This window comes from Silene latifolia, chromosome X, assembly GCF_048544455.1.
Source record: "Silene latifolia isolate original U9 population chromosome X, ASM4854445v1, whole genome shotgun sequence".
Classification (NCBI taxonomy): Eukaryota; Viridiplantae; Streptophyta; class Magnoliopsida; order Caryophyllales; family Caryophyllaceae; genus Silene; species Silene latifolia.
The window spans coordinates 1568059-1590844 of record NC_133537.1 but is presented as its reverse complement, the minus strand read 5'-3'; the positions used below and the strand labels follow the sequence as shown (position 1 = coordinate 1590844).

The window sequence follows — 22786 nt, the reverse complement described above, 5'->3', positions numbered from 1 at the left end:
TTTCCTTCCAATAAAATCAATCGACACCCCCTTTTCCATAACAAACAATCCCACACCAACCATTCCTTTATTTCCTTCCCCAAAAATCACTTTTCCAACCCACAAATAAAATCTACACCAAACAAATCATATTCACTCAAATTACAACTTTACAACCCTAATTTAACACCCCTTTAATCCCAATTTAATCACCCCCCAACTCTCAAAAATCCCAAAAAAAAAAAAAAAAAAAAAAAAAAGTTACACCACCAAAGTACCAAAAACAATAACAATAATGGCGACGGCGGTGACGATGGCGATTAAAACAATAACACATAACTTATCGGAACACCCGTCAGTAAAAACGTTTCGATGGAGCCCTTCTCAATCTTGGGGCTCAACATGGTCATTTTTATTTACCTCTATTACCGCCTACGTTATTATTTCATTAGCTCTTCATTCTATATTATGTCTTTTCCGAAAGCGAAACCGTCCGATCTCATTAGGTCCTATTCCGGCTGTTCATTCTCTTTGCATGGCGTTAATCTCCGCCTCCATTTGCGCTGGAATTTTAATATCGTCTGCGGCTGAGATCCGCGACACGCGCTGGTTTTGGAGGCGGAGTAAAACGACGCCGTGGCAATGGCTGCTTTGTTTTCCTTTAGGAACTCGGCCTTCGGGTCGGGTTTTCTTTTGGTCGTACGTGTTTTATCTTTCGAGATTCTTACATTTGTTTCGGACTTTCTTCACCATTTTACGGCGAAGAGAGTTGCCGGTTCATTGTTTGATTACTCATTCGTTTCTGATATTCACGTCATTCGTTTGGCTCGAGTTTTCTCAGAGCTTTCAGGTGCTTGCAATTGTTGCGACATCGATTGTGTCGGCTGTGGTTTATGGATATCGGTTTTGGACAGCTGTCGGTTTACCCTCTGCTTGTTTTCCGTTCGTGTTGAATTGTCAGATTGTTTTGTTAGGGTGTAATTTGGTTATACATGTTGGAGTACTTTTGATGCATTTGTTAAAAGGCGGGTGTAACGGAATCGGAGCTTGGGGATTTAATTCGATTCTGAATTCGGGTATTTTGTTGCTCTTTATGAATTTCTATATCAAGCATTACGTCAGGAAGACTAAGGGTGGTCGTGACTCCATTAAAACGACTATTTGAGATATTTTATGATACTGATGCAGATGCGGGTATGGTACTCATGACCTGGGTTCGAATTTCGAAATTGTTCGGATTTGTGTGTCGGTGTTGACAGTGTAACATCTTTTGTACTCCTATGTATGTGTGATGATGATGTAGATATGGATATGCTAGTATATCTGAGGAATTCGCAACAAAATACTCACTCCGTCCCAATCATTTTGAATAAAAAAAAAGGCAAACAGATGATTGAGACGGAGGGATTATATGATAATAAATAATGGTTTGTTGCTTCAATTGTTCAATACTCCGTATGTTACTACTAGATTAAATTAGTGGTGTACATTAATTTTGTAAATCTAGATTAATTGAAGATATGGTTTTACTAAATGAATATTACTACCAATCTTTGCTTTGTTATTAATCCGATCTGATAACTATACAATTTTGTTTCGCAATTTTGATGATTTGTTTAAGTGATGCTTATTTGAATCATGGAAGATTGTGATCAATGTATTTTGATTAAAAAATGATAATCTATGATATTTTGTCTATTTTATTAAGGATATTGTTAGAGATATGATTCGGGATAAAAATGAGTTGATATCTAATTTAGAATCAAATATCTAACTTTTTGTATATTGTATTAGGGACAGTGTTAGAGATATGATTCGGGATGAAACTATTGTAGTAGGGAATAGGGACAGTGTTAGAGATATGATTCGGGATGAAATGAGCCGAGCTGAGTTCAATCGAATATCTAAGTGTCATTGTTTAGCATACAGAATTACAGACTATGGATATGATTCGCAGGGACGGTAGCTTGATAATATCAAGCTTTTAGCTAGCTCTGGCAACACCCTTGGTTACTGAACTCTGTTCTGGTACTTCTGGAGATATTTTTAGTTGTTGAATAAGGAGTAAAAATCCTCTCCATTTCCTCAAAAGAAATGGAGAGGCAAGTACCTATTAATGACCCGGATCGCTTATTGACAACATCTAACGATTCTAAATTTACGCATAAAAATAAAGGAAAATGAGGGTGAAAGAGGAAATTATTGTTTAATGAGATTGTGAGAGGAAATGGAGAGAAAGGAAATGGAGAGGATCCATTTCCTTGAATAAGACAATAGTTTCTTTTGTGATTGTTATGTAATAGGAATATTCATGTAAAAGATCCTATAATCTATTTACTTCCGCCGTCGTATCATACAACGGTCGTAAAAGAAATCCGATGCAATACAACCGTATTACCAGCGGTTAGGGATGGCAACAGAATCCAGATTCTGAGATCCAGATCCTACGGAGCGGATATGGATTGCGATATTTAAGATCCAGTGGATAAGGATATGGATATGGATCGTATGGTCGAGATCCAGATCCTACCCTTAGATCCACTTTTATTTCATTTTCTTAAAAAATAAGTTCAGCTAAACAAATAGTAAAATTATATGCTTTGTTCTTTTAATTTTTTTCATAAATCAAACCATGATTTTTTCTGATTAACATTTTTTGGTTAAAAAAAGATACTTTTTTAGTGTTATTGTAATTTCATAAGACTTTACTTTTATGTTTTTAGAACTTTAGCTTTATTATTAGTATCTAATAAAGGAAAATAGTATGTTACGTCGTAGTAAAATACAAAAAATAATATTTTCATATTTTAAGAGGGACTTTTCTTTTATTATCAAAAGGATATGGATATATCCCGATCCAATCCAGATCCTGCGGATCCGGATATGGATATGGGAATTTCAGATCCTGTAAATATGGATCGGATCTGGATCTTATAGGATCTTATCCAGATCCTACCCATTGTCATCCCTACCAGCGGTCATTACTAAATAAGATATTTAATTGATCTTAGATATACGGAGTAGTAATCATTACTTCCTCCATTTAACTCCACTCTATCTATTTGTATTTTGCACAAATATTAAGAAGGGTGGGGTTGGGTGGAAAATATTGTAAATAAATAATGGGGTATAATGTAATTAAGTGGGGTATGAGTGGAAAATGGTGGAGTTTGATGTAGAAGTAGTGGGGTATGAGTGACAAATATTGTAAATAAGTAATGGGATATGGGGACAAAATGGTCATTTGGCATTCCTTTTTAGGAAATAGGTAGAGTGGAATTGAATGGATGAAAAAGGAAAGATGGTAGAGTGGAGTTGAATGGAGGAAGTATTACATAAAGAAGTATTAAACTGATTTGTACGAGTGTCTTCAATAATTGGGCTCCTTTAATTTGGATTTTATTGTTCCATAAACATGTTTTTTTTTTATGAAAATGGGTAAGAATACACTTTTGTAATCTTTCTATAAACCAATAATGGTTTGTGCTCCATTCCTTTATGTGTGATGTTAAATACAACCAATTATCTCGTAATTTTTTTTCTCTTTTACAAATCACGGAGTCTCTCGACGATAACTTCCACATCTTAATACGAAAACAAATCAAATATGTTCTTACTTGCCGACTTGTTAGAAGTTAGAACCTAGCCATTCTCTTTTTGTCTCATCTATTATATTTGACCCGTTTTAAATTTAAAACGGATATTATCATCTTAAACTGTTAAACAATCATTAGTGTTTACCAATTGAGTAGTTTGGCCAGACAATGAGGTCGGTATTTGTTTCCATCCATAAAATTTAGAGGTTGTCTATTTCAATCCGGCATTTGGTTAAGGCAATCACCATCCCCATTAATTGTTTCACACGAAAAGGTAGTTAGATGGAAATTTTGCTTCATTTCAATCACAAAATCTCATTGAAGACGGCATGTATCCGTTACTTTGGAGTGACGGATACCATTTTCTCTCATAAATGACCCAAATAGATGAGAGAGGGAAGCACATGGGGGTGCCCCCACCTTGTCCCCACTATCCATTTTGTGAGTGGCATTACCCGTCACTTGCTCCGACCCGTCTTCAGCAAGACTAATTGTCAATTCAACTATGTGGTGGAAATTTTGGCACCATTTATATATATGTAGGAGCATTTATTTGTTATTGTTTTTATTGGTGAAAGTGATACTCTTAAAATCTTAATGAATACACAAATTCTCATTGAAGACATGACATATCCGTCACAAGCTGAAGACGGATACCATTTTACCTCACAATGTACCCACGTTTTCTCTCTCTGCAACACTATTCATGTGGTCCCCTTTCTCCACTAACCCATTTTGTTACCATTTTATCTCACAAAATATCCGTCACAAATGGTAACCCGTCACAAGGGAGACCAATTGTAATGAATAACTTAAAATATGCGGTTCTATACGATTTTCTTACATGTGAACTAATCTTTCGATTAATTAAATGAAGAATATATAAGTACTTGATTATCGACTTTATGGGTAAAGACTCACATGAAAATGTAAGTCTAAAAAAAGCTACTCAAGCTAATGTGAATTCGAATGGATAGTGAAACGTAAACAATGATTAATTGTTGTTGTCTGTTTAATTTGTTAACAATGTTACATTAGTTAGTCTTGTTGAAGACGGGTCGGAGCAAGTGACGGGTAATGTCACTCATAAAATGGATAGGGGGACAAGGTGGAGTCACCCCATGTGCTTCTCTCTCTCCTCTATTTGGGTCATTTGTGAGAGAAAATGGTATCCGTCACTCCAAAGTAACGGATATGTGCCGTCTTCAATGAGATTTTGTGGTGTACATATTCGTGTGTATATGAATCATGCCTAATTTTTTTTGTTGTGTCAAGCAACATGAGACATCTCCACTTTACTTTGTTGACCTTTAACCACTTGACTTGTAAAACCCAGAACAATGAGTCTCTCTTGTGATGGGTATATCCGTCATAAGCTTATGAGAGGTTAAGTATCACTCATATGGATAGATAGGACAAAAATTAAAGTACATAGGAAATCACAAATAATTTGTCTTATTTACCCATGTGGGTTTTAGTTGACCCGTCACAAACTTGTGACTGATATCGGCCGTCACAAATAAGAATTTGGAACCCGGAAAGGCATATTCTTCCGATAATGTTGCACTAATTTACTTTTGATCTCTTATTCTCCAACGTCATTGACGGGCACGACGGCCCTGGACCCTCTTAAAAAAAATAGTTACGTACTCCATATTATTTAAACTATTTCTTAATGTTACGATTAGTTTTTAATTGCAGTTAGTCTTGCTGAAGACGGGTCGGAGCAAGTGACGGGTAATGTCACTCACAAAACGGATAGGGGGATAAGGTAGGGACACCCCATGTGCTTCCCTCTCTCCTCTATTTGGGTCATTTGTGAGAGGAAATGGTATCCGTCACTCCAAAGTGACGGATACATGCCGTCTTCAATGAGATTTTGTGTTTTTAATTAGAGTTGATGGTTAGTAGAAATTATAATTGGTTTTCCAGCAAGATGAGCGCATGGAAATAGACATTTCGCACTGATTGATTCATTATCAGTCGCAATATAATTAGTAGTCAGACTTAGTCACGTTTAAGTTGCAGATTATTGGAGAAAGTCCACAAACGTTGTTTTCTTAGTTGCATTTATGAAAAACGAGGGCGGGATGGACGGTTGTCGGCTTCTCGCTTGTGGCCCTTCCCAAACTACTCCACAGTCCACACCACTTGTTTTTATACTAGCTTTTCAGCAAGTCTCACCGAAGACGGGCATATCCGTCACAAGTTGAAGACGGGTTAAGTAATACCCAAGTGGGTAGATAAGACAAAAGCAAAATGGCTAGGGAGTAGTATTCTGCTTTTGTCTTATCTACCCATTTTGGTATTACTTGACCCGACTTCAGCTTGTGACGGATATGTCCGTCGTCAATGAGAATTTGTGCTAGCTTTTATAGATGTTACACGCTCTGTCACTATTATTGGTTCGTCTTTAATTAAAATATTCTTACAAAAATAAAAATAAATAAATGTTTGAGACAAAATAGAGTACTCTAGTGAATAATTTGCAAGGGTGTATTGGTCATTCGTAGACAAAATATATTTAAAAGTTATATTCCCTCCTAGTCTAATTGTTAGTTCCCTTTCTTTTGGACACCAAAATTAAGGAAATGAATTTAGACCACACAAAACACCCTACCCCACATGAAATTAAATTTGGACCACACAAAACTTACTAAAAAGAGAAAGGGAAACCAATACCCGACTAGCATCAAAAAGGAAAGAGAAACCAACAATCAGGCTAGGAGGGAGTACTACTCTTTAACACGTTATCATAGTGACGACTTTACGAGGTTGTCATGTTTTCAAAAGATCAATATGAAGAAGAGGAGCTAATACATTTTCATGATAACATGACTCAAATGAATATTCACTTAAAAGTTACGACTTCACCATCTTACGAATTCAAGAAACGTATATAAAACATGGTATACTACTGAAAATAGGTGATTAACGAATTCACCATATTACGAATTCAAGAACTGTATACGTTATGAAACTTTAATTTCCAGAGTTCAAAAGAGTAAGAGCTACGAGTAGTTACATTTGAGTCTAAGATGATAACTGAGTTCGAAACCATTCTATATCTTAAGATATACTGTAGATCTATAGATGGCATTAGAGCTTTGCGCCCTGGGTTGGCTAGTGCTAGATTGCCTGCCCCGTTTGGTCTTTCCCGAGCCTAACTTAGTCACTGAACTCAGTCCATTTCCTAATATAGCAATTTTTAAACTACAAATGACCAATACACCCTTGCAATTATTCACTGAGTAGCGAGCCAGCTCCGAGGCGGGCCGGGCTGGGTCTTCACATATATTTTTATTAGTTCTTGGATTGGTCTGGGCTGAGGAAATTGCAGCACTAGCGTGGCTCGAGGATGACACTGGGCTGGGCCTAACTGACACTAGTGCTAGCCTGGCTGCTGGAAAGCGGCCCACGAGGCCGGCTGAGTCGAGCTAGGCTAGATTGGCCCGCTACGTTGCACATGTCTAAATGACAGGGACTGTAGAGGCAGGTAGGGGCGTTGCTCGTGAATTCGTCGAGTTATAAGTATGTTATGGTGGTAAACAAGTGAGTTACCATCTTTAGGGTAAAATTATTGGTAGTCTTGACACAAAACTTTGGCAAGTCTTAAGACAAGACTCACTCAAGACTATCAATAATTTACCCCACCTTAAAGGAAAGTTAACGAATGAGTGAATCTCGTGTGTCATTTTTTTTTTGTGAAAAAAATGAGTAAAGTGGAAAAGTAGAGTTTGAAGTGAGTCATAGTGTATAAAGTCTGAGGTGACTTTGAAGTGTGTCTAAACAACAAAGAAATAATAAAAGTTAGTGAAAATTTGATGTGGCAAAATCTTAAGACTTGGGAGAGTATTACTGATAATCTCACCCTTAAATGTAAGCCAGTCACCCAATTCAACACCCAAGGTCCTTTACTCCTTTTGATGTCGATGAGTACTAGGCCCAGAGCCCAGTAAGCCAGTGCCCAATGGTTATGTACCCACTACCCGGTAAAGCGCAATACAAGGAAATCTAATAATGCTTTTTTTTTTTTTTTTTTTTTTTTTTTTTTTTTTTTTGACAATTACGGTAAACTACTAATAATGCTTTTGAAATTGTGTAAATGAATATAGGAAGGGGAGTAACTGGTTAACTTAAAAGAGTAACGAATATTACAGAATACTTTATACTGGGGTCTTTAACTATCTTATATCGTAAACTGAAGTGTTCACCGTCGATAATAACAAAAAATCTCCTTATTACGGTAGCTCTTCAAAGAGAGAAAAATCATAAAACGATTGATTAAGAAGCATAGAATTCGTACATGTAAGAAATTCAGCTTTCCCTAGAACAAATGCAATGCACCGGCAAAGTGTGAATTGTGAACAGATAAAAACTACTTGCACAAAGCAAAGTGTGACTCGTACAGCGGTACGGTCATACATTAATCTACGTGTTGTTTTGTTCGGTGTTGAAAGAGACACGAGTAATGTGTCAAGACTCAAGAGGTGAGTGAAGTGACACATACAATGAGACACAAAAGTGGGACAAAGGATCCCCACTCAAGAGACACAAGATCAGTATAATATAAATAGCACGGCGATTTGAAGATGCAACACCTCTCTCTCATTACTAGGTTAAAACATCAACGCTAAACTTACTCGGTGGGAAAGAAAAATTGGAGGTCTAATCCAGTAACTGTTCCGTTACCCACCTAAAAATTACTAGTGATCTTGTGTCTCTTGAGTGGGGATCCTTTGCCTTGTTTAATTATTTGTGAGAGGTATTTTAATCAAAGTCAAACAAATGATTGAGACGGAGGGAGTAATATGTAACGCTACCTAGTTTCAGATGTAAGTGAAAGTAGCTATGAAATTACGTTGTTTTCTGCACAATCTGGTTTCTGAACAAATCATTTTTTTTTCACTTGCAGAATTGCAATCGTCCCTGGGTTAAGAGTTGGATTAATCGGCTCGTGTCTTCGTCAAGATGCTGCAGAACCGATTAACCGAAGCCTCTTGTTGCCGTGACATATATAGTTATTCGCTGATTTAATCAACCCCAATACATTTTTTACGCCATAAAATACTAGATTCATGATTCAACATGTTTTTCATATGTAATATCTGGACGCATTTTCAATACAAGAAAACCTATATTTTTCAACACAGTGGAATGTTGCGTAAATCTCATGTCCTATATCGTAATAGGTATGAGCTTCGATACATTGATCACACTGAATCATTCAACAATATGATAATTACGTATCCGAGGAATTGACAGTGAGTGTCTAAACAAAGTACAAAATCCGCTTATCCTCTAATTAGATGAATTAGACAACCAAAAGAAAACATCAACTCTATTCTTTTCTTTAGTTAGCTTTATGGCAATCAAACCTGATCAACCTGGTATCATCCAACACGGTCGAAGATGACGAAGAATGGGGGTAAAACACTTTCCTAAGCTCATTATACCTCTCGATATTGAATTCTCGAGCCTTCATAAGCCGCTTTTGCTTAGCGTTAAAGCGACTTTTGAAGAAGCCTTCAAATGAAGGTTCCTTAGATGTTCTAAGGAAGAATGTATAACCAAGCATGAAGTAGGCGGAAGTCACGTAGAAACAAATCGGCTCCATCACATCCCATGAAAGTTCCCAGAATGTTAACCTCATAAAGCCTGCGGTTTGGACCACCATGTAGCCCAACCCAGCCCATAGTTCTCGACGAACTAATGCATCTGCCTTTTGGTCAATCTCGGCTTTCTGCTCCTCCATTAGCTCAAGTTCCTTCCTGCGAGGGTCGTTGGGGTCCGCGGACAAGGGAGGCGTGACTAGGCTATGAATGGCTTTAGCTACCTGTAATCAAAAGATACGGCACAAAAAATATTTGGGTGAAACCTGTCTAAACCTACATTAGCAATATGCTGTTAACGCCTAATTGCCTATGCGGCTATGGACTTCGTATGATTAAATGTTAAACGGTTGACCAAAAGACCCATAACAAATAACAAACGCCAATAATGAATGTGAATGTTTTGGCACACACAAATACATGGCTCCATGGACGTCACCTAACTACCGAGAAAGTCCTTGACTAATTGATACCAGTACTTAAGTAGAAACCTGTCGACATCAGACTACTCTTGTAAATTGTCAAGTCTCTCTAAAAAGACACACATACACGATGAAATTATCCCGCACCTCTACCTGTCTGCCTTCACTCGTCTAAGACGGGTAAAAGAGTCAAATGAATGGATGAAATAATTAAACATGGAATGCATGAATGAGGACCAAATAATGGGGTAGATAACATATCAATTGTCGCTATACTACAACAGGACCAAGTTCATTTTCAATGAAAAAGGTCTAGTAAATTTGGCAAAATAATGGAGAAGATGATGACATGTTATTATTACGTTTACTCCCAAAACTGGTACGACATCAACGATCAACTCAACAAGTAATTGATCTTCTTACGTAAATCTCTATTGTATCACAAATAATTCACAGTTTTCGACTTGTACACTCCAACAGAAGCCAACTAACTTAAAAAAACAAAAAACAAAAGAGAAGATCTTTGAATCATTTTTGAAGGAAAATCTTTGCAATGAAAAAACCAGTTTCAATCTAAAGCAAGCAGGTTCAGAACTCAGAAGCCGAACATTGATAAAAACCGAAAGGAAGAACTTTTTGTAAGTAAAATGTAGTTAGTACTCGGTAGTACTTGTAAGTTGTAATTGATTTCAGAATGAAAAATCAGAAACAATAAATCTGAAGATGGATTATTAGTAATTTTTTAGTCTCCTTTTCCTCCAAATCTCGAAAATTCATCTCACTCGATTTTTTTCACTCTCATAAAGTTGAAAGAATCGATCATTTTCCACCAAATAATCGAATATTCAATATTTTCTTTCCCTCTCATTTCTTTTTTTACCTCCCTTTCATTTCATTTTCTTTTCTCTTTTTTTTTTTCTTTCACCATCCGATCCAAAAACTAAACTTAACTTTGTCGAACAAAAGAATGAATGTGAGATCTCAAATCCGAAATCGGAACAGTGTGTAGAAGAACAACCCTTTTAGATCTTGCGTACCAATGTTCTAATTTCCTGTTCACCAGCAAATCAAATAAACACACATAATAAACCCCATCAGTTTCCATTATTAATCCATAAACTATACAAAACTACCGACTCACTTACAACCATCAGCTTAAACTTTTGTTTAAGACCAGTTCCGACGCGGTCCATGTGTCATGTGTACTAATGTACAAAACCATTACTTACTTAGATTTCAAACATAATCAAATACGAGTATTATTATAACCATATAAAATATAAAACCGTCTTATAAAAGAATTTACGAGATGAAACAAAAAACCAACCTGAAGAGGACGCAAGCAAACGGAATTCCCAAGAACAATAACAGAACCACAATCATCCAAATTTGTTGCAAACATTAACGCAAGATCTTTATTCCCACCACAATACTCTCCGATTAATTCCAAATATTCACCATATGACACCCAATCTTTTCCATAACTTCGCAATTTATCCCTAATCACTTCCGCCTGCGTCGCCATTAACACTTTCCTCACCTCCCCAACCGTCAGCGGCGACCCCGCATTTTCCTCCTCTCGTTTCGGCGTGGTGGGACCCGCTTCTGCAATTAACCCGTCGAGGTTCAGTCTTCCCTTTGTAATGTCCATCCCTTTTAACGTTTCCGATAGCGCCGCCCCGGTTATCGGGAACAGCCGCATCGCCGCAGTGGACGGCGGCGATGCGGCTGTTGATTGGTGGATGGGGCGGCGGGGATTCGGAAATATTCGGTTTGGTTTTGGATCGGGTTTTATAATAGTGGTTCGGGTCGGGGATAGGTTTGGGGTTGAGAATCTGGATAGGTTGAATAATCTTTGTACAAGCGTTTTCTTGAACGCCATTGTTGTTGTGAAATCCTAAAATTCTACAAACTAACTCAAATCCAATGAAATAAATTAGGAAAATTAGTAAGAGAGTAATAATATTATAAAGACATGGAAGTTTATATTTGATTTGATTTTAATGAAGAATGTTATGAAAGCATGGAGGTTTTTATTTGATTTTGATGAATGTGTAAGATTGTGTAAGGTAGGAGTAGAAGGATTGAATGTTATAGGGTTTGGGTGGGCTGATTTGTTTATATAGGTCCGATGGCTTGGGAAGATTTGTGAGATAAATAGACAAGACTAATTTCCTAATTTAACAAACAACTCCCTCTAATTTCCTAATCTTCTTCTTTCCTTTTTCGGTTTGATTATCTTCTCTTTTTCCTTTTTTTTTTTGATAAGTGGACATATGTTAATAACCTTAATATGGTAAAATTGACAACATATTCTCATGAGATATTTAACTATAAACTCAGTGTTACCATAATTAGTGAGAATATATTGTTAATCTTACCATATTCACATTTTAGAAAAACCGTTACAATATTTACCAATACTTTATTCCTCTTTCTTCCCCTTTCTTATTTTTTGTGCCCAAAAAAAGGGGAAGATATTAAGAAACTGGAGGGAGTAATAATAAAAAATTTAACAAGTCTTACTCCAATACTCCATACGATTTGAAATAAGACGGATTATATGTCATCATTTTTTTAATAGAATTTAACCATTTTTAATAGAATTTTACCCTGAAAATGATGGTAACATTTTTATCAGAAAATAGTAAAATTTTATTTTAAAATGACTACATTTGATCTGTCTTATTTCAGACGCAAAATAGCCCCTAAAAAATGAACTTTTTGACAAAATAATGCTAAAAATAATCATTTCTCGTTTTAGGTTGGGAAGTAAACTATTTCTCATTTAGCAGTCCAAATAAACATGTTTTGTACGAATTTAAGGGGTTTAGAGTCGCCATTTCGTATGGCGGGTCAAACACAAAACCGCCACGCCTTATGGCGGATTTACTGTGTAATATTTTCCTTCACCTGTACATAATATGCCTCTACCAAACTCAAAGCCGCCCTTGGGCATGGTGGCTCTATCCTAAAACTGCCATTGGGACAAACACTTTTAAACAACCTCTTCTCCCTCTTTAAAAACTCTAGCCTCCATCAATCAAATCCGAGGCTTACATCGACAATTAATCAATGGTAATTGGTAAGCCCCAAAATTGCTAATTGTGGGTTTGGATATCTAATTCTTAGGATAAGATTATTGGTAGTCTTGAGACAAGACTCACTCAAGACTGCCAATAATCTATCATACTTTTAATAAAGTCTTGACAAAGTCTTAAGTAGAGTCTTGGAAATCCAAGACTCAACTTAAACTCTACATGAGTCTTGACCCCACTGTTAAAAGAAGACATCCAATGAAAGAATGACAAGTGTTATATTATTTTTTTTCTTTTTTTCTTAAACCCCACATTTTCTCAAGTAAAGTGTAAAAGTAGAGTCTGAGGAGGTGGGTCTGACTGATAATGTATAAAATCTGAGGTAAGTCTGAACAATAAATAAATAATAAAAGTTAGTGGAAAACTGATGTGGCAGAGTCTTAAGACTTTGGTGAGTCTGATTGATAATCTCACCCTTATCTATTAGTCCCTTCGTCCCGGTCATTTTTTTATCGATAAGTGGACAATAATGACATTGGATAATCAAATTAACCATAAAAAACATTCCCAATATAGAAAATTAAACAAATAAATGAGACCCTAAAATGGAATAGGTAAAACAATGACCGGAGCAGGGGAATACAGTTCCGTAAATAGAAATATTCCATTTCAAAAATATGTTTTTGAATTGTGGTATCTTTGATGAGAAGAAAACTTCGATCCAACATACATACCCCAAGATAGATGATGCTTGATTGCCTGGTATAGCTCATAAATGATTAAAATGTGACTAATTTTACGCTTTCTTAAGAGAATGTCCAACAAAGCCAGTTACGCAAGTTTCTGGGCACATAAATCGTACGGACTATTTCCATATATTGGGAGCACACAAAAAAAAAGTGTAAAATATGCGTGGTTTACAAGACCTATTTGTCCCACCCAAAACACAGAATTGCAAATTGATAATGTAATAAAATGTTTGCAAAACAAACTTTCTAAAACCCAGGTCCGGCTGAGTTGTACGATATTACCCTGAACTCGACTCAATCCGTCACTTGACTTATTGGCGACTCGCATTGCTAGGCAACAAGCATGGGAAAAGGCAAGTGCCAAATGCTTACATCAGTGACTGGAGTCCATCCATCAACTTGGATACAAGCCAAGAAACTGACGCAAGCCAACGATTCAGCTAATAATGCATGTTAATCAACACCATCCCCCTGACAATGCATGCTTACAGAGTGACAGTTGATAAAATTATCGGGACAAACCGAAACCTTAAGCTATTTAAAGTGAGCATAGTTTGGTGGAATCAATACCGTATAGGCGTATACCCTTGCGTTTCTATCGTTCATCATCCGCAATTTCTTTTTCTCGTCCATTCATCACTTCACTGGCTTCTTTAGAAGCAACCTGCACCGCCCAGTTTTGCAGGCCCGTTTTACCTCGTACCTGCCACTGGCACAAATAAATAGGGTTAGCCGGTACCACTTCCACCTCGTCTATATTATACGCCCTTTGTCTCAATCAATTGTATATCTTTGATCAAAATATTTCTCGAATAATATAAAAGGTAAACAAAAAACTTTATCATTTGACTTTGATGGTTAACTTCATAATTATTTCTACAAATAAACGTAAATGTATAATGACAAATTTATCCATGAAGCAACAGGATTTACTAAGAAAATTAAGCTGTCCAAGATATAGGTAAGTAAACTTTTTCTTGGATAAATCACTTCCCGCCATATATGATTTGATGGTCGTAACTGATGTAATTTCAACAATATTTACCGAGAATATAAGCAAACATGCAATCCACTTCGCGAAACGTAACAAATACTCCCAAGTAGTTGTCAGAGTACAAGGGGGAGGGCTACTATGGGCCAGAATTAATTAAAATAAAAAAAACTATTCATTATTCAGACTGTGCTCTAGGGTCACAGCTAAGATGGATGAGCGTTGAGTGATTCAGAATTCTAGAGATACAAGCAATATTTTTGATTAAAACAACATTTAAAACAACCAATAATCCAATGTTATCCTAGTTCTTCGTCGAAACGTAAACTCTATCCATAAGTTCAACCCTACTTTCCTGATAGAAATTGGCTTATAATATGCCCCATCAGTACAAGGAGCAGAAGGAAGCTATGTCATAGCAGAAAGCCTAAAGGGGTGCCGTCCATATATCTTATTATATCAATGAATGATAAAACGTAAGCAATCAAGTAAAACATAATTAGCCGACCTAATTTTAGGCAATTATGCCAAAGAATATGCGTAATGCCCTCATAATACCACAGATAAAACAAAGCATAACATAATCATTCACGTAAACATAATCACCCTGCAGATCATGTGCTTAAAAATGGCTAATTAATACGGAGTAATTAGTTTGTTAATAAAAAACGGGAACAACTGTGAGAACATGATTAGAAGTCATCTTAATAAAATAGACTGACTATTGGGTCTTGGTCAGGCTAATCGGCTCAAGGCATCGATCATTCAGATTGGATCAGTTTTCCGGGTCTAATTAGAGACCCATTAGATTAAGGAATCCAACCCACCTAAGTCCTAGTCAGCATATACAAGGATCATCAACAAATTATAAATATACCGTACAACAATGACTTCATACTGCTGAATAATCATGCTTTTTTCCCAACTATGCCAATTAATAATGCACCAATAATATCATTAAAATAAATTTCTTTGTCGCAAACAATCTTTTGTGAGGTCAACTATTTCTTAAGTAGCTGACAAAAGACGAGCAGATGACATTAACAATGTTAATCAATTGATTAAATTCCTTACCAAGAGTTAGTGGTCTCCAGTCAGCAATCAAGAAAATAATCACCGGGTGTATGACAGATCCACTTGGCGCTTTTCATGTGGCTAAGAATGCGTGTTGCTATTTTGATATCAGAGAAGGATTCCACCCATCATGTCTTTCAAGAGTTTACTCCGAACTCTTCATTTTATGGGCATCTGACACTTAAGAAACGCATCCGACAAATACTCTGTGAAGTTATAACCGAGTTTGAGTAACATAGCCAATCAGTGTTTTATGACACCATGTAACCTGCAAATAAGGTATCACATAGTTTTTCCTCAATAAGAACAGCATTAAGAACATGATATTTCGTCTCCACACTTCTCTTTTCCCTTCTGTAGAATTGTGCTTCATCAGCTCGGCCACACATTTCAAGACCTCTTATGAGAATAGTGTACGTTGCTGACGCTGCTTGAATGTCTTTCCTTTTCATGGCTTTAAATGTTTCAATTCCTTTATTCCGCTCTCCAGCTGAGAAGTAGACGTCAATCAACGCAGTATATACAGAAGTGGTCTTAATCTCCTCGGGCAATAAACTGAATATTTTTACAGCAATATCAAGTTCTTTGGCTTGACCAAGCCTATAAATCAGAGAAGCAGAAAATGCTGGTTCTAAAAACGATTTGAGAGAAACCATTTGCTCTACCAGCTGCAAGATCTTTGAAAACTCACTGGCTCGCATCAGAACCCCGATTAATGAAAGAAAGGCTATCTGCTCAATGACAATTCCCATATTTTTACTGTATTCAAAGGCCAATAAAGCAGCATCTATCCTGTCATGATCACAATTTATCTCTATAATTTCTGAAACCAGCTTGGAGTCCAACAATTTACCATGAGATATCATTCCGGTAAAAATGCAGTCAATGGCACCAAAATTCTTCTTTCTCAAAAAAGCAATTAGGAGTCCCTTATCTATGACAGAGTTGACATCAGACTCCATCTCCTCTGGTTCTAAAGTTACACTCTCATCATAAATAATGATATGGGGATTAACTTGTCGAAGAAGGATATCATCCTCACCGGCCATTTTCAGAGTTTCTTGAGCTTGAAGATATATAGGATATCGTAGAACAATAGAATTTTCCTTCATATAATGAAGGATTTGGATAATGGCCCACGCCTCTTCAGCTTTGCTAAATTGCTCTACCAAAATATTGCACATGGCTTTGTCAGGTTGCACTCCAGTTTCTTGCAATTTTACAAAGACCTCTAGAGCTGATTTGCATTTGCCTGAAACAAATTGATTATCAGCTTTGTACGATAATGCCAGAAATGCATCACATTTGTGATCTTTAGTTAAAAATGTTATTAGAAGTGTAAAAAACATCCTAACAACTAAGCACATAATAATATGAAAGATGTCACTGAACAACCTGAAACCCATCCTACCTGCTGACTCGAAAATAGCCGTTATTGCAATTTGTCGCTGGACTTCAAAAACTACCGTCAAACTAGGGGCCCACACTGGTAAGGAATTTTTAACAGTACTAGTACCACCATTATGCCATCAGATTAAGCTTCAATCTACCAATAGAGAAAATTGTACTTACAAATGAACCACATCTGAGTAAATCCTCTATGCCGAAAGGATACTATAAGATCTCTATGTATGAGACTATGAGCTACCTGAACATCACTAAATAGGTGCGTTTTGCTTTTGATTTTCCACGCATATCCTAATAATAAAGAACTCTTGAGTTGGGTGATCAGTATTGGGTGCTTTGACTGCTTTCTAAAAACCTAGGCAAATCATCAAATTCAATAATCCATACAACGAATTATCAAATGATTCAATAAAAATTATCATTTTTAACTAGTAAATATATCTTCCATAGTTCCAACACAAGTGCGTTGAGTAGGAGGGCCTCAGAGAAACCTCTGTACTGGAAAATGTAAATGCCATTTGACAATCAAGAGATGCTTTAATAAATAAAGGTGATAATAATGTGTACACCAGAACGAAAAGGTAAAACCAATTCTTTACGCCATCTTACCAGAAAAGACGAGATGCACCATTAAGATTGTATAAGTGTGACAAGTAGGAGTAAGTCCAGACTGAAGCATCTCCTTGTACACCTCAGTGGCCTCTTCAGCTCTGTTATTATCAAACAGGACCTTCATGAAGGCGGTATAAGAAACAACAGTAGGATGACATCGCTTAGCTTTCATCTCCTCCCATATCTTCACAGCCCCATCAAAGTCTCCGCTTTTTGAAAGCCAATGGAGAACTGACGTGTAGGTAACGACAGTAATCTTTATTCTTTTCTCCTGCATCATCTGAAGGACATACTTCATCGAACTTATCCTATTTGCCTCTCCAAAAATATCAAGCATGGTCGTGTAAGTAAACTGATCATGCTTAAAACCCTTTTTAGAAACCCAATTAAAGAATAACCAAGCCCTCTCCATCGGTGGGTGCGTTTTTAAAACTTGATTTACAGTAAAAGAATCCCATTTGAGACGTATCTCTTGAAGCCGTTCTTGCGCAGATTCCCAAGAGGAATCCCTGAGGATATTTGAAATTTTCCTAACGACATCTCTCATGTATACTTTCGGATATAAACTAAGGTCTTCTTTAACTTTAACCTTTTTATTTACACCTCTCCAAACTGATTTAGAGGGCTTTCTAAATCTTAATGCAGGACAGATATACTTTCTAGACGAACTTTTACATCCTTGAAAGTTCAAACTCCCACACCCAGGCACCAACAATGCATATTTTCGGAAAAGTCCTCTACTAGCAAACTGTCGCGACATGAATAACAAACAGCCTTGACAGAGAAACAGTTCATACGTATAGCTTATATATAGCGCTAAACATCAGTAATCTTTGAAATTCAACCTGCACAAACATACATTTCATAAGATCAAATGACATAAAGCAAAATAAGAGGCAACCGGTTTCACGACAGAGAGTCTCTAAACATCACAGGAAAACTACGCCAGTTTAACGAAAACCAGCATTACCCCAGTACCTCAAGAGATCCCACTGATTACTAGGTAAAGGGGTAGGAAAAACGCAGCCTTAATTGTATTAGGAACACATATAGGCTGTTTCCAAATGACCATAGATGAAAATTGCGCGGAAAATTGCATCAAATGACGACTACTTGACAATAAAAAGAAGTGCAACCAATTTAGATAACTATTGTACTTTAATTTCCCACCAACAACAAGATTACCCCCAAAGCCTTGTGAGTTCCCGCCTAAGACGGGGAAAAGGGTCGGATGTACGCAACCTTAGCGTTCCGTTAGAAACACAGAGAATGAAACTACAAATAACTCAAACAAGACGTGCCAATTAGCTATTAGTATGCTGGTGTTTTACAATGTTGTGGTGGTTTATCAGCAAATATAAATTAATTTAAATCACATAAAACAATAAATAAAAATGAACTTGAGAAATAATAAATTAGGGTTTAAATAATTTGGATATGGATTGAACAACAAGTAGAGAACTTACCCAGATTTTTGGGGATAACACGAGAGGGGGAGAGAAGAGGAGTTCCTGTTAAACTGCTAGAGTAAAAAAATTCACACAAAATGCGATTTCAAAGTAAAGAAAGGCAAAATTAAAATTAAAACGCCGTTGCCGGGGATCGAACCCGGGAAACCCGCGTGACAGGCGGGAATACTTACCACTATACTACAACGACTTTGTTAATTACTTTGATAAAGCTCGTATTTAGTTTAATGTAATTACATGTAACCTATGAAAGGAGAGAAGTAACCCAAATCTACTCTTTTATGAGAAGGATTTTGACAATATGCATATTTGAATTTTAAAGGAGAACGAATAAATTAAATTAAGAGCAAATCTTTATTTGTGATAATATAATTTACAATGAAAATGGTATTAAAAGTAATTAAATATATATGTAATTTAAAATGGTGTAGCATTATAGAAAACATAATAAGGGTACCAAAAATTGTACTAATATGCAAGCTCTTAATAATAAGCCAGGTAATGTCACTCACAAATCTTTAATTAAATACACGAATAAAAGGTGTAAAATAAAAATCTAAACCACATATTAAATTAAATGCCTCGCTATTATGTGTTGATAACTTGAGCATGATTCATAATATGAGTGATAAATAATTAAATGTCTTTTTTTCATATTGGCAGTCGCGTAAAGGCGGAGTTTGGTTGTGATGAGCTTATTGATTGAGGATTTGGGGTGTTGTAGACTTGTAGCCACTATTAATAAATTTGGTCCAATGTTGTTTTTATATGCTTGCTTTCTGGGATGTGCTATTTTATTGGATTACTTGTTATTATGGGCCAGAAAGAGTGGAACGGGAAAATATGAGGTTGTTTCTGTTTTATTATATTGTATAGTTTATGGGTTAGGTAATAATAATGTATCGTCTAAAGTGAACGTCAAATTGGTGAAACACTTTTGTAAAATAGACTTGTTTAGTAAAAGTTATATAGGTCTCTTTAGAAAAAGTCTCATCTAGAAATGTATGAGACATGTCATTAACTACCTAGAAACTAAGAAAAAGAAATGAAAAATAAATATAAATTGATAACTACTCTTATCATGTAAGTTCTCACACAAACATTTTTTTTTTTGAGTGGAAAACCCCCGAAGGGGATTCCTTCATTAGAGATAAATCAAATAAAACAGCCGAGTTCGCCGAAGGCGGAAGCGCATTCGACCACAAGACCCTACTATCAAGCCTAGGTATCGCGTGAGCTAGAGCATGAGCAACACAATTGTTCACACGATTAGTGTACGACCAAGTAACCGACTCAAAAGCATTACAAATAAGAAAAATATCCTCACACAAACATTATTGAAATACTTATAACAAGGACAATTGCAATGGGGGCTAACGCTTTCTCCTCGGCAACTTCTTTTTGGTCGGCAACTTCTTCTCATTAACTTGAATTTCTGTTTCCGCTAAACGATTCTCAAGCTCTATTATCAGTTGCCTTTGCTCTTCACACTTTATTCTTGCTTCCAAAAGAGATAAACCAGCACTCTGCAGAAACGGAATTTAAAGCATAAATAAATACATGAATGGTAAGAAAATGACTACTAAAAATGATACATAGACGATAATTAGTCACCTTTCGTTTTTGTTTTGCCAAATCTAATTGTTGGTCAATTGTCCGGAGTTTTGAATAATACTCTTCCTGTGACAGAAAAAGGGACATACTTTACACTTAGGTACATTATGATAGCGATGAAGCTAAACGAGGATCCAGATACAAACCAGCAGGTCTTTCCGGTCCTTCTCAGACTCAAGCATTTGTTCCTTAATCACGCAGAGCTGTTTCACACCTGAACAAATCACTTCCCATTCCGTTTGCTCTGCAGTTTTATCTTCGTAAGCCTGCAACACACGCTTTTACAAGTCATTATTCATTAACTGATGTTCATGCTATTGAACCTAGAAATGAGTAGCGAATTTTCTCATTAAGAATTTTTGGGTAACAAACTAGAAAGTATGGAAGCCGCTAAAGTAACTCACGACATTCAATGTCTCAGCAATCCCTGCATACCTTTCGTTTTTGTAACTCGCGATAGCCTCCTGCATCTGTCAACATACGAAATAGATAATCATAATTCATACACATCAAAAGATCCCGCAATAAAGTTTTGATCAACTGAATGCATATCAAGCGAACAGACCAACTTATTCAACTTTTCCTTTGCAAATTCCTTCAACAAAGCTACGTATTTTCCCTGCAGCGCATTATTCTCGTCTTCTTTGCTCTTCCTTGCATTCTCTATTACCATACACACCCACCCAAATTTTAGAAAATAAATTTTACTTAAAAATTCATCATTTAACATACCAATGATATTTAGAATTTTTAAAAAAATAAATCTGTTAAAAATAAGTGTGTGTATGCATACCGATCTCGACACACTTCTTTTCGGAACAATCCAACAAATTCTGCAAGTTCTCTTTCTCGGAAATCCAGTTCTGCTCAATCCCTTGAAACCATTTCACACAAAGCTTCAAACTCGTATTCGACTCCATAATTTGCTGCAATTCCCCCTACGAAATCAACACAACAATCCTTAAACTCAATCAAACAAATACATATCGTAACATAGATCGAAACAAAAAAAATAAAATAAAAAAAATACAAAATCAAATCACCATAAGATCAAGCTTCTTCCCCTTAATCTCCTCATTCAAAAGCGCCTCTATATCATCCTTGCTAAACTCCGCCATTTCCGAAACCGTGTCCGTAATTAAACTGCTGCGAGTATTGAAGTTGAATGCTACTGTTTTGTGTTATTGGTGTTATGTATATAATTCACACAGAATTATCATATTATATAGGCACTCAAAATAGGAGTTACGGAGAGATGATTGAGGAGAAATAATGACCATTAAAACTGATTTAATGGCTCATTATACAGCCATAATAACACAATATTACTCCTTGTAATAATCACGTAGCTTAAATCATGGGATCTTTATTGTGTGTATGACGGTTACTGAACGTTGACGGTAGCGCGGGATCATTTGAAAGTTGAATACGAGCCATTACGAGGAGAGGAACGCGGTATTTTTAAATCAGTAATTATTGTGGAGGAGGCGGTTACATAAGGTGAGAGTTGAGACGGTCCTATTTAGACCGGTTAAAACATAACCCGACCCGTAAAACCGACATGACCCGATTTTTTAAGGTCAAACACCCGTAAATTTTGACCCGCAATCTGAACCCGAAATGACATGTTATTTTAGGGTCGAAACCCACCCGACGCGGGCAACCCGATGGGTCAAAGATTTATTTATTATATTGGATTTGAAATAATTGAGAAATGTTGAATTATTGAAAAAATCTCTGCAACTTTTTGAAAAGATAAAAGTGTGACCGATTTTGTAATTAGATCTCACCTCATCTATAGAAAACATTTTACAAATCTCACCCCATTTAGAAATAATCCAGCATTTACCATTATTAAATACTCCGTATTAATCATCATAATATACGGAGAATAATATACGGAGAATAATGAGTACGGGATAATATATGGAATATTCCATCATATGCCAATAATTTAGCATGTTGTCATATTTTTTGTTTTTATGATTTAATTCTTGTCATTTGTCACTGGTTAATCGTTCCTTATTTGATGACATTAATTTGATATGCTGCTTTTTTTATGATTTTTCTTTAACCTCTCCTTTGGCTGCCATGTCAGATTATAATGTAGAATTAGGATGCCAAGTCAGCTTTTTAACAGCTGCATTAGAGAAATATATGATAATGATGATGCGTCAATGTTATCGCAGATAAGAATCTTGAATCTTTTGACTTGGAAAAAAG

The 22786-nt window shown here is 36.2% G+C and overlaps 4 protein-coding genes and 1 non-coding gene across 8 annotated transcripts; 1 reads left to right on the top strand and 4 right to left on the bottom strand.

The window, feature by feature from the left end:
- On the top strand, positions 1-1543 carry LOC141622165 (fatty acid elongase 3-like). The gene has a single exon (XM_074438223.1). It carries the CDS (start codon positions 275-277, stop codon positions 1142-1144), a length of 870 nt encoding a protein of 289 aa, XP_074294324.1. The 5' UTR covers positions 1-274; the 3' UTR covers positions 1145-1543.
- Positions 1544-8654: 7111 nt separating this feature from the next.
- On the bottom strand, positions 8655-11697 carry LOC141622164 (calcium uniporter protein 2, mitochondrial). 2 transcript variants are annotated; one of them, XM_074438221.1, is made up of 3 exons: positions 10937-11652; positions 10647-10661; positions 8655-9411 (listed from the first exon to the last, which is right to left on the bottom strand). In XM_074438221.1, the coding sequence occupies exons 1-3, from the start codon at positions 11489-11491 to the stop codon at positions 8929-8931; spliced, it is 1053 nt and encodes a 350-aa protein (XP_074294322.1). In that variant the 5' UTR covers positions 11492-11652; the 3' UTR covers positions 8655-8928. The 2 variants fall into 2 exon arrangements, with proteins under 2 accessions (XP_074294322.1, XP_074294323.1); XM_074438222.1 differs by lacking the exon at positions 10647-10661 and having other exon boundaries at positions 10937-11697.
- A 1844-nt stretch (positions 11698-13541) lies between these two features.
- On the bottom strand, positions 13542-19036 carry LOC141622163 (pentatricopeptide repeat-containing protein At2g01390-like). 3 transcript variants are annotated; one of them, XR_012532887.1, is made up of 5 exons: positions 18947-19036; positions 17478-18325; positions 15462-16713; positions 13967-14105; positions 13543-13867 (listed from the first exon to the last, which is right to left on the bottom strand). XR_012532887.1 is itself a non-coding variant. In XM_074438220.1 (3 exons), the coding sequence occupies exons 2-3, from the start codon at positions 18238-18240 to the stop codon at positions 15713-15715; spliced, it is 1764 nt and encodes a 587-aa protein (XP_074294321.1). In that variant the 5' UTR covers positions 18241-18325; positions 18947-19036; the 3' UTR covers positions 15317-15712. The 3 variants fall into 3 exon arrangements, 1 of the variants encoding a protein (XP_074294321.1); XR_012532886.1 differs by having other exon boundaries at positions 13542-14105; XM_074438220.1 differs by lacking the exons at positions 13543-13867; positions 13967-14105 and having other exon boundaries at positions 15317-16713.
- A 31-nt stretch (positions 19037-19067) lies between these two features.
- On the bottom strand, positions 19068-19139 carry TRNAD-GUC (transfer RNA aspartic acid (anticodon GUC)). The gene has a single exon. It is a non-coding gene; the product is annotated as a tRNA-Asp (tRNA).
- Positions 19140-20051: 912 nt separating this feature from the next.
- LOC141621125 (kinesin-like protein KIN-14D) lies at positions 20052-21820 on the bottom strand. Its single transcript, XM_074437822.1, has 7 exons — positions 21607-21820; positions 21357-21501; positions 21129-21226; positions 20968-21033; positions 20710-20829; positions 20564-20629; positions 20052-20475 (listed from the first exon to the last, which is right to left on the bottom strand). The coding sequence occupies exons 1-7, from the start codon at positions 21679-21681 to the stop codon at positions 20323-20325; spliced, it is 723 nt and encodes a 240-aa protein (XP_074293923.1). The 5' UTR covers positions 21682-21820; the 3' UTR covers positions 20052-20322.
- Between the last annotated feature and the right edge of the window lie 966 nt (positions 21821-22786).

Excerpts from the sequence above, each read along its gene's own strand:
- LOC141622165 (XM_074438223.1), top strand. The coding sequence starts at position 275 with ATGGCGACGGCGGTGACGATGGCGATTAAAACAATAACACATAACTTA.
- LOC141621125 (XM_074437822.1), bottom strand. The coding sequence starts at position 21,681 with ATGGCGGAGTTTAGCAAGGATGATATAGAGGCGCTTTTGAATGAGGAG. Across the intron at positions 20,830-20,967 it reads TTGCTGAGACATTGAATGTC|GCTTACGAAGATAAAACTGC; the intron begins GTGAGTTACTTT and ends CGTGTGTTGCAG. Across the intron at positions 20,630-20,709 it reads AGGACCGGAAAGACCTGCTG|GAAGAGTATTATTCAAAACT; the intron begins GTTTGTATCTGG and ends TTTCTGTCACAG.
- LOC141622164 (XM_074438221.1), bottom strand. The coding sequence starts at position 11,491 with ATGGCGTTCAAGAAAACGCTTGTACAAAGATTATTCAACCTATCCAGA.
- LOC141622163 (XM_074438220.1), bottom strand. The coding sequence starts at position 18,240 with ATGTCGCGACAGTTTGCTAGTAGAGGACTTTTCCGAAAATATGCATTG. Across the intron at positions 16,714-17,477 it reads GGTGCATCTCGTCTTTTCTG|GCAAATGCAAATCAGCTCTA; the intron begins GTAAGATGGCGT and ends AATTTGTTTCAG.